At 37.0% G+C, this 13,595-nt stretch overlaps 1 protein-coding gene across 2 annotated transcripts in view; it reads left to right on the top strand.

Moving 5' to 3' along the window:
• Nucleotides 1-10,986: 10,986 nt before the first annotated feature.
• The window catches only part of PRPF18 (pre-mRNA processing factor 18), an 82,617-nt gene continuing 80,008 nt past the window's right edge, over nucleotides 10,987-13,595 (top strand). For both annotated transcript variants that reach the window (XM_023734343.1, XM_004379675.3), the window contains exon 1: nucleotides 10,987-11,153. In XM_023734343.1, coding sequence (XP_023590111.1) covers nucleotides 11,088-11,153 — 66 coding nt within the window. In that variant the 5' untranslated portion in view covers nucleotides 10,987-11,087. The remainder of the gene's footprint in view (nucleotides 11,154-13,595) is intronic.

Raw genomic sequence — 13,595 nt, 5'->3', positions numbered from 1 at the left:
TTTATGTAGGTCTTCTTTAATTTCTCTTAGCAATGTTTTATAGTTTTCAGTGTTTAGGTCTTACACACATTTAAAAAAAAATTATCCCTAAATATTTCATACTTTAAAATATATTTTCGGCTATTGTAAATGGTATTTTTTAAAATTCCAGTTTCTAATTGTTTGTAACATAGAAATACAATTGATTTTTGTATATTGACCTTGTATTCCATGATCTTGCTAAACTTATTTATTCTAGTAGTTTTTTTTTTTTAATTTTAATTCTTTAGTTTTTCTATACAAATGATCATGGCATCTGTGAATAAAGACAGTTTTATGTTTCTTTCCAGTTTGTATGCCTTTTATTTCTTGTCCTTGTCTTATTGCACTTCAGTATAATGTTGAACGAAAGTGGTAAAAGCAAACATCTTTGCCTGGTAGCATAGCACTTAAGCACTCGGTTGCTAACTGGTCGGCAGTTTGAATCCACCAGCTGCTCCTTGGAAACCCTATGGGGCAGGTCTACTCTGTCCTATAGGGTCGCTATGAATTGGAATCGACTCAACCTCAATGGGTTTGGTTTGGTTTTGGCTTGCCTTGTATATATAAAAAGTGTATGTTTTATATCTTTGTCTTGTTCACCATCTTAGAGAAAAAACATTCAGTGTTTCACCATTAAGTATGTTATTAGCTTTAGGTGTTTTGTAGATGCACTTTATCGTGTTGAGGAAGTTCTTTTGTATTCTTACGTTTCATCATGAGTGAGTGTTGAATTCTGTTAAATTATTTTTCTGCATCTATTAAATATGTTTCTTAACCTTCTCTTAATATGGTGAATTACACTAATTAATTTCAACTGTTTTAAACAAATATTTTATTCCTAGAATAGATCTTACCGTGTTATGATGTATTATCCTTTGTACATACTGCTGGATTTAATTTCCTAAACTTGTATTAAGGATTTTTACACCTATGTACGTAAGTTATATTGGTCTGTAGTTTTCTTTTCTTTTGATGTCTTTAACCTAATAAAATGAGTTGAAGTGTTCCCTTTTTTTCTATTTTCTAGTAAAGATTGTATAGAATTGGAATTATTTCTTCCTAAAATGTATTCTAAATCCCTTGCATTTCCATGAATTTGAGAAATAGTAATTCTAGTAATTTTCTAAAATTTATTGGTATTCACTAGTAAAAGCATTTGGTCCTGGAATTTTCTTTCTTTATGGGAAGATTTTTAACTACAAATTCAAATTTCTTTAATAGGCATAGGTTGTCTATTTCTTCTTGAGTGGGCCTTGTTACTTTTTTGTCTTTCAAATAAGTTTTCCTATTTCAACTAAGTTGTTTAATTTATTGGCATAAAAGTAGTTCATATTCCCTTATTTTCCTTTTAATGTCTGTAGGAAATGTGATGATGAACCCTCTTTTAGCCCTGATATTGGTAATCCTTGTCTTCTCTCTTTTGACCTGAGCAATCAAAAATAAATAAACTACAGTTTATTTATTTTATTGATATTTTCAAAGCTTTTGGTTTCATTGCTATTTCTTTATTGATTGTCCATTTACTACTTTATCATCTCTGTCATTTCTAGGTTTGTTTCTATTGATTGATTTTTCTCCTGGTTATGTATTATATTTTTCTGCATGCCTAGTAATTTTTATTGGATCGCAGGATACTGGATTTTTCTTTGCCTGGTGCTGGATTTTGTTATAGTCCTTTAGAAATGTTGGGCTTTGATCTGACATGCAGCTAAGTTACTTAAGATCAGTTTGATCTTTTGGAGCTTTGCTTTTAAGTTTTGTTTGGTTTGGTCCGGAGCAGCCTTTAGTCTAGGGCTAATTTAGTCCCACTACTCCAGTGATTGTCTTCAGTGGACTCTATCCTATGCCGTGTTTTCCTATCCCTGTGTGAGCTCTGGTAATTTTATGACTTACTGCTTTCTGGTGGTTCTTGACCCAGTCTTGGGAGTTTTGCCCAAATTTATGCAGATCAGGATTCAGCCAAGGAGTCAAGAAGACCCTTCCACAGATCTCTATAGATCTCCTTCTGTATACCTCTCTTCTTTCCAGTATTCTGCACTATAAATGTAGCCTCCCAGTCTACCAGAACTGCAATCTCTTTTCCTCATTTCACTGAGACAATAAGGCTCTGTTTAGATTTCCCATCCCCATGCTATAGCATGGAAACTGCCTCAAGGTAGTAATCCACCTCATTTGTCTCCCTTCTCTTAGGGATCACAACCCTTTGCTGCCTGTTGTCCAGTATCAGAAAAATTGTTCTCTCATATATTTCGTCTGTTTTTCCAGTTGTTTATGAACCAGTTACCATCAAGTCTAGTCGACTCCAACTCATGATGACCCCATGTGTGTCACAGTAGAGCTGTGCTCCATAAGGTTTTCAATGCCTGATTTTTCATAAGTAGCTCACCAGGCCTTTTATTGGAGGCACCTCTGAGTGGACTTGAACCTCCAACTTTTTGGTTGGCAGCTGAGCATGTTAGCTGTTTGCACCACCCAGGGACTCCAATTGTTTATGGTGGGATGGCAATTACTGTAGCAGTTAGTCTTTCATAGCCAGAAGCAAAAATCCACTTCAACATGAAGCACACAAGAAGCACTTCTGCTACATACCAAAATATGATGGTTGGCTTCAGGAAAAGCATTGTGCGACTGAGTTGCAAGCTGAACTAGTTTTTGTTTGTTTTTTTTTTTTAATGAAACATTATTTTTACTTGAAAGAATAACCAATAGACAAACTATGGTTATTCAGACTTGGGCATTTGTTAGATATTTTCTTGCAAGTGAACAAAGTGACCCTGTCTTTAAGGAAAATAATTGATAATATTTGTTGCCAATGATCAAATTTGAGCTTTCAACTGAAAATTAGCATTTTGGAAAATTCTATCAGACACCATGAGCTTGACATTATCCCAATAATTAAAAGGCTTTTCTCATGAGATAGAGGGGATGGTATTAATGAATGTGACTTTTAAAATATTGTGTAATGAACTATGTGAACACTTGGAAGATCTGCATAAGTCAGTGAACTAGTATTTTCCAGATGACCAATGTGTGATGTTGTAAAATCATGCATGAGTAAAAGATCCATTCACAGTTCAAGACAGACCAGTAAATTTTAATGTAACAGAGTATGAGAAGTTTATTGATAAGGTTTCAGATTCCACATTACAACTAACTTGAAAAACTACGAGCTGTCAAGTTTGAGTATAGTATCAAAGCATAATATCCACAATTATCTGCTCAAGATACTCTTCCCTTTTCCAACTACATATCTGTGTGAGGCTAGACTTTCTTCATAATACTGCAACCAAAATAGTATATGGCAACAGATTGAATGTAGAAGCACATAAGAGAATCCAGTTTTTTTCCATTAAGCTAGACATTATAGAGGTTTGCAATAATGTAAATCAATTCCACTCTTCTCATTAAATGTTTTTGAAAATAGTTATTTTTTATAAAATGTTTTGTGTTAATATGTAATGTGTTTTTATTGTTATTTTTAAATGAGTTAATTTTAAAAATTTTCTGTTTTAATTTCTAGCATGGTAAATACCGATAGCTATAACCACATAAACAAAGCCTCTTTAAGGTCCTTGAAAATTTTTAAGAATTGAAAGTGTTCTGAGGCCAGAAAATTTGAGAACAGCTGGTAACATTAAAATTATCTGTTCTTTAAAGATTGCTTCCTCAGCAGTGGAAACAACTAGATTTGATGCCTTTTAAATGGTGGATCTATAATCAGCTTTTCTTCCTCTCTGTTGTAGCTGACTATTTAAATTTTTTACTTTTTCTTGGGTCAGTTTTGGGGACTTACATTTTTGTTAGGAAATCAGCCATTTCTTCTAGGTTTTCAAATTTATTGTCATTGAGTTGCAGGTAATATTCTCGTGTTTTCTCAATACATTTTGTATCCTTGGTTATTTCTCCTTTCTTATTCCTCATCTTGATTTTCTTCATTTTTTTCTCCTGAAATCACTCTTTATTTCATTCATTTAACATATTCCACTAATAAAATTGTATAAAAGGTTTAGGACAAAGAGAACAGAAGGGGAGACAACAGTAAACAAGAGATGTCAAGGAAGAAGGAAGGAAGACTGATGTGGTATGTGAGCTGTATCCCTTATTTGATCAATGTGTAAGTTCAGGGAAAATAGATGTGACTGAAGATTGTCAGCTGGTCTCTCAGCCTGGGCTTCATAGAGTTGATTCGTACTTGTAGGTCTACCAGGGTCCATGATCTAGTTCTCAACTTTTAACATTCTTTAATTCAATTTTTTTTGTGTTACCAGATTTGGATCAGGCTATGGAAATAACAAGGAGCCCTGGTGGCACAGTGGTTAATTGCTTGACTGCTAACCGAAAAGTTGGCGGTTGCTCCTTGGGAGTAAGATGTGGCAGTCGGCTTCTGTAAAGATTACAGCCTTGGAAACCCAGTGGGGCAGTTTACTGTGTCTTATAGGGTCACTATGAGTCAGAATTCGACTTGACAGCAGTGGGTTTTGTTTTGTTTTGTTTTATGGGAATAACTCACTAACCATATTCCCAAAAGTGGTTGATGTAAAAACTAGAATGCCAAATTTAATCACTGCCTACCAAATGGACCAGAATACCCATGTCTACTGGTCCAAGCATTTCTTTTCTTTGCACACAAGTAGTGGTTTTTTAGGGACTGCTCTCGGAGATGGCATCTGTAAGGAAATGAGGAAAGCAGGGTTTGGCAGAGGGAGAAGCAGCCTGCAGTGAGGTTGCAGGGGAGACATCTGCTGATGCCATGGAGAACTCTGGAGCTAGAGTGGCCCTTTAGAGTTGCCGCAAATTGAAGCAAAGGAGCTGGGCCTTTGAATCACCACATGAGTCAGTCACTGGTTGTGGGTGCCCTGTGGGAAAGGGTGTAACCTTGACTGAGGCAAGTCCCTGCAGCCTGGGGATACACCCAGTGAGGGATGCAGCTTCTCGCCATCAGCAGCCCCTGTTCCTAGCAGATGGGGGATGGGGGCATTGGCCTTATAGAGAGTATATCTGGTGTATCTGGGCAAAGCATCATATACCCACTACAGGCATGTTGGTTCTAAGATGCATCCTAAATCCAGAAACATTAAAATGTGAAGAAAATATACCTTTAAAAAGTAGAAATATGGGGTAAAGATTCAGTCATATTTGGAACAGAGATGCAAGCCAGATTATAGGAAGAACTAGAATAGTCTTCATTGTCTGTCATCAATGTTTCTTCTTGCAGATCTATTTTACTCTTCTTTTTTGATATTCCAGTTTTCTTTGCTGAATAATCTGGTATTAAGCCCACATAGGAGGTTGGTAATGGATAGTGCTGTGCTGGTAAATGTTTAAAAGACAGATCTTGGGGAGTGGGGAAGCATACACCTATATATTTTTTACTTATGTAGAATATATGGAGGACACAATTTATAAATAATAATAAAATGTACAATGTCCTTTATTGTAAATTCCATGTAACCAATTGATTCTCACACAATGCTTTAACTGATTTTTACAGAACTCTTGTATCCCTAGCCAACCTATGGTGGTAATTGATGATGAATGCTGGTTGATATTTTTGTTTAAATTAATGAATAGGACAAAAGTGAAACAGATCAAAAGGAGGGGAAAACGTGGAACAGAACTTCAAATTCTTATTGGAAACCATACTTACTGGAAACATCGAGACTGGAGGAACCCCCAAGTCTATTACCTGGAAGCAATTTTTAAGCCTTGAACCCAAACTATCCAATGAAGTCATCTTTAAACTAAACAACAATTTAGCTCATTTAGTAAAGAACATTCACCTTAAGCATTGTGCTTTTTAAAAGAATTATCTATATGAGATTAAGCGGACAACAGTAACTCTAAAACACAGACAAGAACTTTAAGGGGCAGAGAGCCTAAGTTAAAGGTGGTGAAACAATATGGACAGAGATGGGGAGAATTGTGACAATGTGAAGTGTGTACCGATTCTCAACTGTATACATGAAAATTATTGAATGGGTGTATGTATTCTTGTGTATATTTTCACCAAAAAGAAAAAAAATTAAAGTGAAACAGCAGAGATGTATGTCAGAACTTCACTTGTTTGTCAATGACATGGGAGACTTCTTTACTGAATCAGATAATTGTTTTTGAATATCGGAGGAATAGTTCCTCAATTTTTTTTTTTTTTTTGGTGTTTACTCTGTAATGACAACAGACAGGACACTTTTAAGTTTAATTTGTATCAGTGGTTCTCAACGTGAGAGATTTTGCTCCCCAGGGGACATTTGGCAATGTCGGCAGATATTTTTGGTTGAAACAACTAGAGAAGGTGTGCTACTGGCATCTAATAGATAGAGGCCAGGGACATTCCCCTCCACCCCCACAACAGTTATCTAGCCCAAGGTTGAGAAACCCTGATCTATATTATTAACATTTTTTTCATCACTTTTTAAAGTCTAGATAGTCAATTAAATGATAACTCAAGCCCCAATTTGTAGTATTTGCCAATTTCTGTAGTGTAAATACTCCCACCATGGCTGATTTCAAGTTACTAATGTGACATCACCAAATGTAGAGTTGATAAGAGCTGTACTGTAGCACACCATTAAAAAACAACAAAACAAAAGCAGTTGCTGTTGAGGCAACGCTGACTCCTGATGACCTCATGTGTGTCAGAGTAGAATTGTGCTCCATAGGGTTTTCAATGACTGATTTTTCAGAAGTAGATCACCAGGCTTTTCTTCTGAGGTGCTTCTGGGTGAACTCGATAGTGGATGAGAGCATTAACCATTTGCACCATCCAGGGACTCCACCATGAAAATATACTACTCATATATAACCTCAGGAGCACAGATAATAGTAAAATGTAGTAAGATAGTAAGTGATGGGTTCTGTGTATTTTTTTACCTTTGTTTATAATATGTTATTTAATCTTAAGTAAAAACTTACTTAATTTTTAATAATGGCTGTGTTTAACAGCTAGCTCACACAATTCTTGAGAATGTAACAACAGGCTCTTACAGGTCTGGGTGGATGGGCTGGCTTCAGCATGACACCGAAAGTGCTCTCCACCACTCTCAAATTCACACATTTCCCGCTTCTTGGAAAGATTGACTCAATTCCAATTCCAGTTTTTTTGGGAATGGACTCAGATTGGCCCATATTTGGACAGGTACCTACCCATGGTCTAATTATACAAAGTGTGATTAGATACATGGCTGAATCCAAAGACAGTGTGCCCCCTTTCTATTGGGAAGTTCCCAAATGAGGCACCATTCTGAATGGGTGAGCACCCTCAGAGGTGTCTATGACAACGCTGTAGACACCGTCTGACATCTGCTTCCTCTTCTACTTCTGTTTCTCAAGACCACATGCAGACAGCTCTTCTGATTCACTCACATTTCCTCCCAGAGAGATTTCAACATAATATATTAGATCATGGTTCTTAAAGTATGGTCCCTGGATCAACAGCATCAGCCTCACTTAGTAACATATTCAAAATAAAAATTCTCAGGCCTTACCTCATACCTACTAATGAGAAATTCTGGGGATGGGGACCAGCATTCTATGTTTTAACAAGCCCTCCAGGTTATTTGTGGCATGCCAAAGGTTAAGGGTCATCATATTAGATTATGTAGCTTTTTTTTGGGCCACATTCTATCCCTTAGGGAAGCAACAGGACAAATCCTGGTCATCCTGATTAAATTCAGTATTTCCCTCCAGTCTCCAAAAGTGACAAATCATTTTTTTATGGTGAGTTACTCCTAGGGAGGAAAAATCTTATCAGTTGTACATTGATTTTTACTATTTCTTCTCTTAGAGATGATTGATATTTAATTTCTGGGGATATTTTATTATCGTTTCATATATACTACTAAATCATATCTCTCTTATATAATTTATCTTTTCAGGATATATTCCTTGATTATCCAACTAGCTGGTAACTTCTTTAAGGGTAGAGACTATGTATATGTATTTGGTATAGGCCACAGAACCTAGTATAATACAGAATTCATAGACAACATTTAAATATTGGATTGAATAACTATGAAGACCTTAAAAATCTTCCTTTTTTTCTAATCCTTGACTTTCTTTTACTGGCATTATTTAAAATTTATCAATGTAATTTCTAAAGTAGATATGCTGGAAAAATTTATAAAGAATTTCAATAATAATTAAATAAAACAGAAAATAACTGATATCTGGATTTCCCCCCTTAAATTATGACTGTCTGGATTATTCCCGCAATTACAGAATTTTTACCAAATTGTGGTATAAAGAACAAAATAAGAATGACCAGTGGTTCTAATGCCCAAATAACTGCTTGATATTTTGCTGTGTTTTCTTCCAATCAAATTTCTATGTATATACTACTGTACTTGCTTCTTTTACAAAACAGAGAATACATGCTGTGTTAGGCTGGGTTCTCTAGAGAAGCAAAACCAGTAAAGCGTATAAATATATATGTATATAGAGACATTTATATCAAGGAAATGGCTCATGAAGTTGTAGAGGCTGTAATGTCCCAAGTCCATGGGTCAGGAAAGAGGCTTCTCCTGATTCACACAGCTGCAGGGGCTGGCAAACCCAACATTGGCAGGCCAAGAGCAGAGCTGTTGCTTACAGGCTATGAAGATGGATGAATCCAAGATCAGCAGGCAAGACTGCAGGCAAGCTGGTAGCTCAAATCCCAAGAACCAGAGGTCAGACAAACAGGAGCCAACTGCAGGATCCAGAAGGAGCAAAGCCTCTGAACCTTGCCTTAATATTCACCCACACCCGATGCAGTCCACACAGCCAAGAAAATGCCCCTTCAACTGATTGGCTACTCACAGCAGATCCCATCATGTGGTGATCACATATCAAATCTCAACAGGGAAGTGATCACAACATTACACGACTGCCAAAACACTGAGAATCATGGCCCAGCCAAGCTGACATACAGTCTTAAGCATTACATATGCTATAATTAAAAACAAACAAAAAACATTGCCGTTCAGTTGATTCTGACTCATGACAATCCCATGTGTTACAGAGTAGAACGGCTCCATAGAGGTTTTTAGTCTGTAATCTTTATGGAAGCAGATCACCAGGCCTTTCTTCCATGGTGCCACTGGGTAGGTTCAGACCACCAACCTTTAGGTTAATAGTCGAGCACAAACTGTTTGCTCTGCCCAGAGACCTATAGTTATAGTTTCATTATTCTACATTTTTTCAATAAATATTATATCATGAGCATCCCTATATGATTGAATTTTTTTTGAAATATGGTTTTTAATGGTTCCATGTTATTCAATTGATTTTATGAACTCTAAATTAACCATTCTCCCATTTAGGACATTTGGGTTGTTTCAAACATTTCATTTTTTAAATACCTATTTTGATGAGATTCATATTTTTTAAATGAATACATTCTCTTTTAGAGTCAGGATTGATTGGTTCTTTTGAGTGTTTCTAGACTCTCCTGGTCATCTTTTTTTCCCTTCTATATTGAAAAGCTTGCTCATCAGTTTGTTCGCTCAATCACTCATCTCTGTTACTCTTTGAACTTGGGCCTTATAGAGTGAAGTATTTAATGCACATGTTTACATAAACATCAAAATCAATGGATGTCTAAAATTTAAAAGGAGGCTCTGTTTATGGTAGCTAGTGGCCTTCTCTGGTCTACCTTGATCCTATCCTATCTCACCAACTATTGTATTCTCTGTAAACTTTCAGTACTTTACTATCATGCATTCAACCATTAAGATTTTTGTGTCATAATCTCTAGTCCCTAACTTGGGAAAACGTTAATAAAGTATTATTGTTTATTGAATTATAGGTGACCCAGGAAATCAATATCCATGCAAGACTCTTACCATCTTTTGTTCATGGACCTTTACTTTATAAAATATCTTAAGTTTTCAAAGCCCTAAAAATTATCAAAGCATCTTATGTCAGACAGTGAGTTAACTTCCTATGTTGATTTATTTCTGGCAAAACTCAGATATCTTTTAGATGAAATATAACACATGTACACACACACACACACACACACACTCACTCACACACACACACAACAAAGCTTCCTAAATTTAAGTGAACAATTCTCTATCATCTTTTATTTTGATAAACCTACCTAATTATAAACTGACTGAAGTGAATATTTTATCCTCCTTGAGTGGGTATGTCAAATACTGTTCAATTATGATTTAACTAGAATTTTTTAAAAGCTCCAATGGCACAGAACCAAAGCTAAATGTGTTTTAAATACTTTTTAGAGTCTTATTTTTAAAAAATTTCTGACATAACTTCTCTCCTTAGTGTAATTTTTTTTCTTGGGTTCGATTTAAAAAAGAAAGAAAAGAATTTGTGATTACATCTTCATTAATCATGTCATCGAAATTCTTGACTGCTGAGGACATGGCCAATAAGATTATCTCAGTTAGCTTGAGGTAAATGTCCAATTATCTTCAAGATATGTAAGCAACCTAGAACTGAGGGGGTAGAGACACATTTACTTCTGAAATGATGTAAATGGACGTGGTTGTTTAATTTTGCAGGAAACCTTAACAGGCTTGCAATGAACACTGCCCTTTTACTCTATACCCATGAGCTAGTATTATTATTCAGCTTTTTCTCACTCTCTATTACATAATTAATTTTGGCAAGCAAGTAACTTCAGGGACCCTGATATGAATTTCTGCTATCATAAGCAAAGGTCTTACCTTAATTAACATAATCGAGGAGCTACAAGGACACTTTTGTACTTGCGCTAAGTCAAGCAGGTACAATAATTTACAGTTAAAAAATATAGCATATTGACTCAATACAACGCAGAAGATTAGGGTTTTCATTCCAAGTTCATTTATACTTCTACCGGTGAAAACTACAGGCGCGCTGCCGGAGGACACTGCTAGGGGGCGATAGCATGTACTGGCTTCGTCAACAACAGGGGCCCTGGAACGCTCTCTTACCTTCTCTTGCTTACCTTAACTTCCGCCGGAAGTGGTTCCTACCAGTTGTTGTCCTACGGTAGTGGGTTCACGGCTGTTGGCTGGGAGTGGTTTGCATGTTTCCAAAGAGCAGGGGAGGGGAACTCGAGCTTAAACCGGGGCAGCGAGATGGACATTCTCAAATCGGAGATCCTTCGGAAGCGGCAGTTGGTGGAAGACAAGAACCTGTTGGCGGTGAGAACCCTTGGGATCGTGAGGGGTTGGAGATCGAGGAGTTGTGGGGGTGGCGGTGGGGGTGGCGACCCTGGAGGTGAGGGTGACTGTACTGAAAGGATTCGGGGCAGGGATGGGGCTTAGCAAGAACCCCGCCACTTCCCCGGAACAACCCTTTCTAGATTCGTTCACTGACATCTGATCAGAAGCCTTAGGGATGTAAGCGTGGGAATTCCAGGAAAACCCAAGATTTTGACAATCTCCGCCCACCCTCCAACTGCCTCATTTCCCTCGCGGGACCCACTCATCATCTGTCCATATTCTTCGGTTGTGCCCCAGTTTTTCTACCGTTTTCTTAAAGGGTTCTGCTCAACTGAAACATAGAGAAAGGGCAGTCTCAGAACTATTTTTAAAGTCTTTGATTCCGTCCTTCCACTAAAACTTCCATCTTTTTAGTATATTCCTCAACTCTAACCCCTCTACGCCTTCAGGACTACAGTCTGTTGTTGGTTAGCTCTTCATTGATGGGAAGGCTAAGAATGTTTTGGAGAGATACTAAAAAAGAGGAGAAAGAATTTAGGAACTTCCTAAATTGATCTCCATTACTTAACAATAACTTACATCACTAGGTCTCAAAGCTTTTGATCTCAAGACCCCTTTACACTCTTAAAAATTATTGAAAATCCCAAAGAGCTTTTATTTATGTCTTATATGTATTGATACCATATTAGAAATTCTACTTCCTGAGGAATTTAAAAAATATTTATATATTCATTAATCTGTATAACTCAGTGAACCAAAGGAACATATTGGTTCGCTGAGTTATGCAGATCTTCCTGATGTTGACACATTTCATTACACAATGTAAAAATATCATATTCTTTAATATCACTGCTGTCTTATGAGAAAAATCTTTAAGTATTGGGAAGTTGTCCAGCGCATGGTGGCAGATTCAAGTTTTTCACAATTTTAATTTTTACTTCAAAGCTGTAATTTTATCATACACAACAAATGCTGTCAGTTTCCCTGAAGTGACAGGCTTACTTTGTTTATTTTTGGAAAATTGTTTGCCAGATACCCAAGTCTGAATAACCATAGTTTCTCAATTATTCTTTTTTTCCCTGTTATTCTTTCAGTAAAAAATGGTGTTCCATGAAAAAAAGCGTCTAGTTTAGTTTGCAGCTCAATTACACAAATGCTTGTCCCTCAAACAAGTATCATACTTTGGTATAAAGGGAAAATGCTTTATACATCCCATTTTGGTACGCAGGATATTAAAATGTAGTCAAGGATCAGGATTTAAGAAAATTAATTTTACTGCTTCATCTAGGAGATTAAGTAACTTGTGCCCCCCCCCCCAACTATGAGTGAAGAATACAATGACTACCACAGCCTTGCTTCTTGCTAAGGGTGCAGCAGACTTACCATCACTTTTCACCTTCAGTGCAAATGTCAACAAAGTGAACAAAGCAAGTAACATCTTAGTATTGAAGATAGTTTTGACCTCACAGATTCTCTCCAGGGGTTTTGAGGACCCCCAGGAATCTGTGGACCACACTTTGAGAACCTCTGACGTATATCTTTGGGTGTAGTGTATGATTATGCAGACCCTAAGTAAGTTAGGACTGTTACCTTGCTGGATGGCAGATTTCATAATCATGGAAGCTTTAAAACAATTAGGAAGATGGAGCTAATTAAATAGATTGTTAATTAACAGTAAAGGGGGAAGAAGCATATCCAAATCTGCAACTTAGTATTTTTATCTCTATCTCGGGGACCTTTTTCTTTTCTTTTTTTGTTTATTGTTGTAGTTTAAGTGAAATTTTACATTGCAAGTTAGTCTCTCATACAAAAATTTATACATACGTTGTTATGTGACCTTAATTGCTCTCCCTGTACTGTGACAACACACTCCACCTGCTCCTGATTTCGCATGTCCATTCAACTAGCTCCTAACTGTCTCTGCCTTCTCATCTCACCTCCAGACAGGAGCTGCGCATTTAGTCTCGTGTATCTACCTGAGTTAAGAAGCACATTCTTCACGAGTATCCTTTGATGTGCCACAGTCCAGTCCAATCTTTGTCTGAAAGTTGGCCTTGGGAATTGTTTTAGTTCTGGGTTGACAGAGAGTCCGGGGATCGTGCTTTCTGGGGTTCCTCCAGTCTCCGTTAGACCATTAAGTCTGGTCTTTTTACTAGAATTTGAGTTCTGCACCCCACCTTTCTGCTGCTCCATCAGGGACTCTTTGTTGTGTTCCTTGTCAGGATGGTCTTTGGTGGTAGCCAGGCACCATCTAGTTCTTCTGGTCTCAAGCTGATGAAGTCTCTGGTTTATGTAACTCTTTCTGTCTCTTGGGCTTGTACTTTCCTTGTGTCTTTGGTGTTGTTCATTCTCCTTTACTCCAGGTGGGTTGGGACCAATTGATGCGTCTTATGGCTGCTTGCTATCTTTTAAGACCCCAGA

Source organism: Trichechus manatus, unplaced genomic scaffold (assembly GCF_000243295.1).
Source record: "Trichechus manatus latirostris isolate Lorelei unplaced genomic scaffold, TriManLat1.0 scaffold00067, whole genome shotgun sequence".
Classification (NCBI taxonomy): Eukaryota; Metazoa; Chordata; class Mammalia; order Sirenia; family Trichechidae; genus Trichechus; species Trichechus manatus.
Note: the sequence above shows the minus strand (reverse complement) of the source record. Positions and strands in the feature narration are given on the sequence as shown.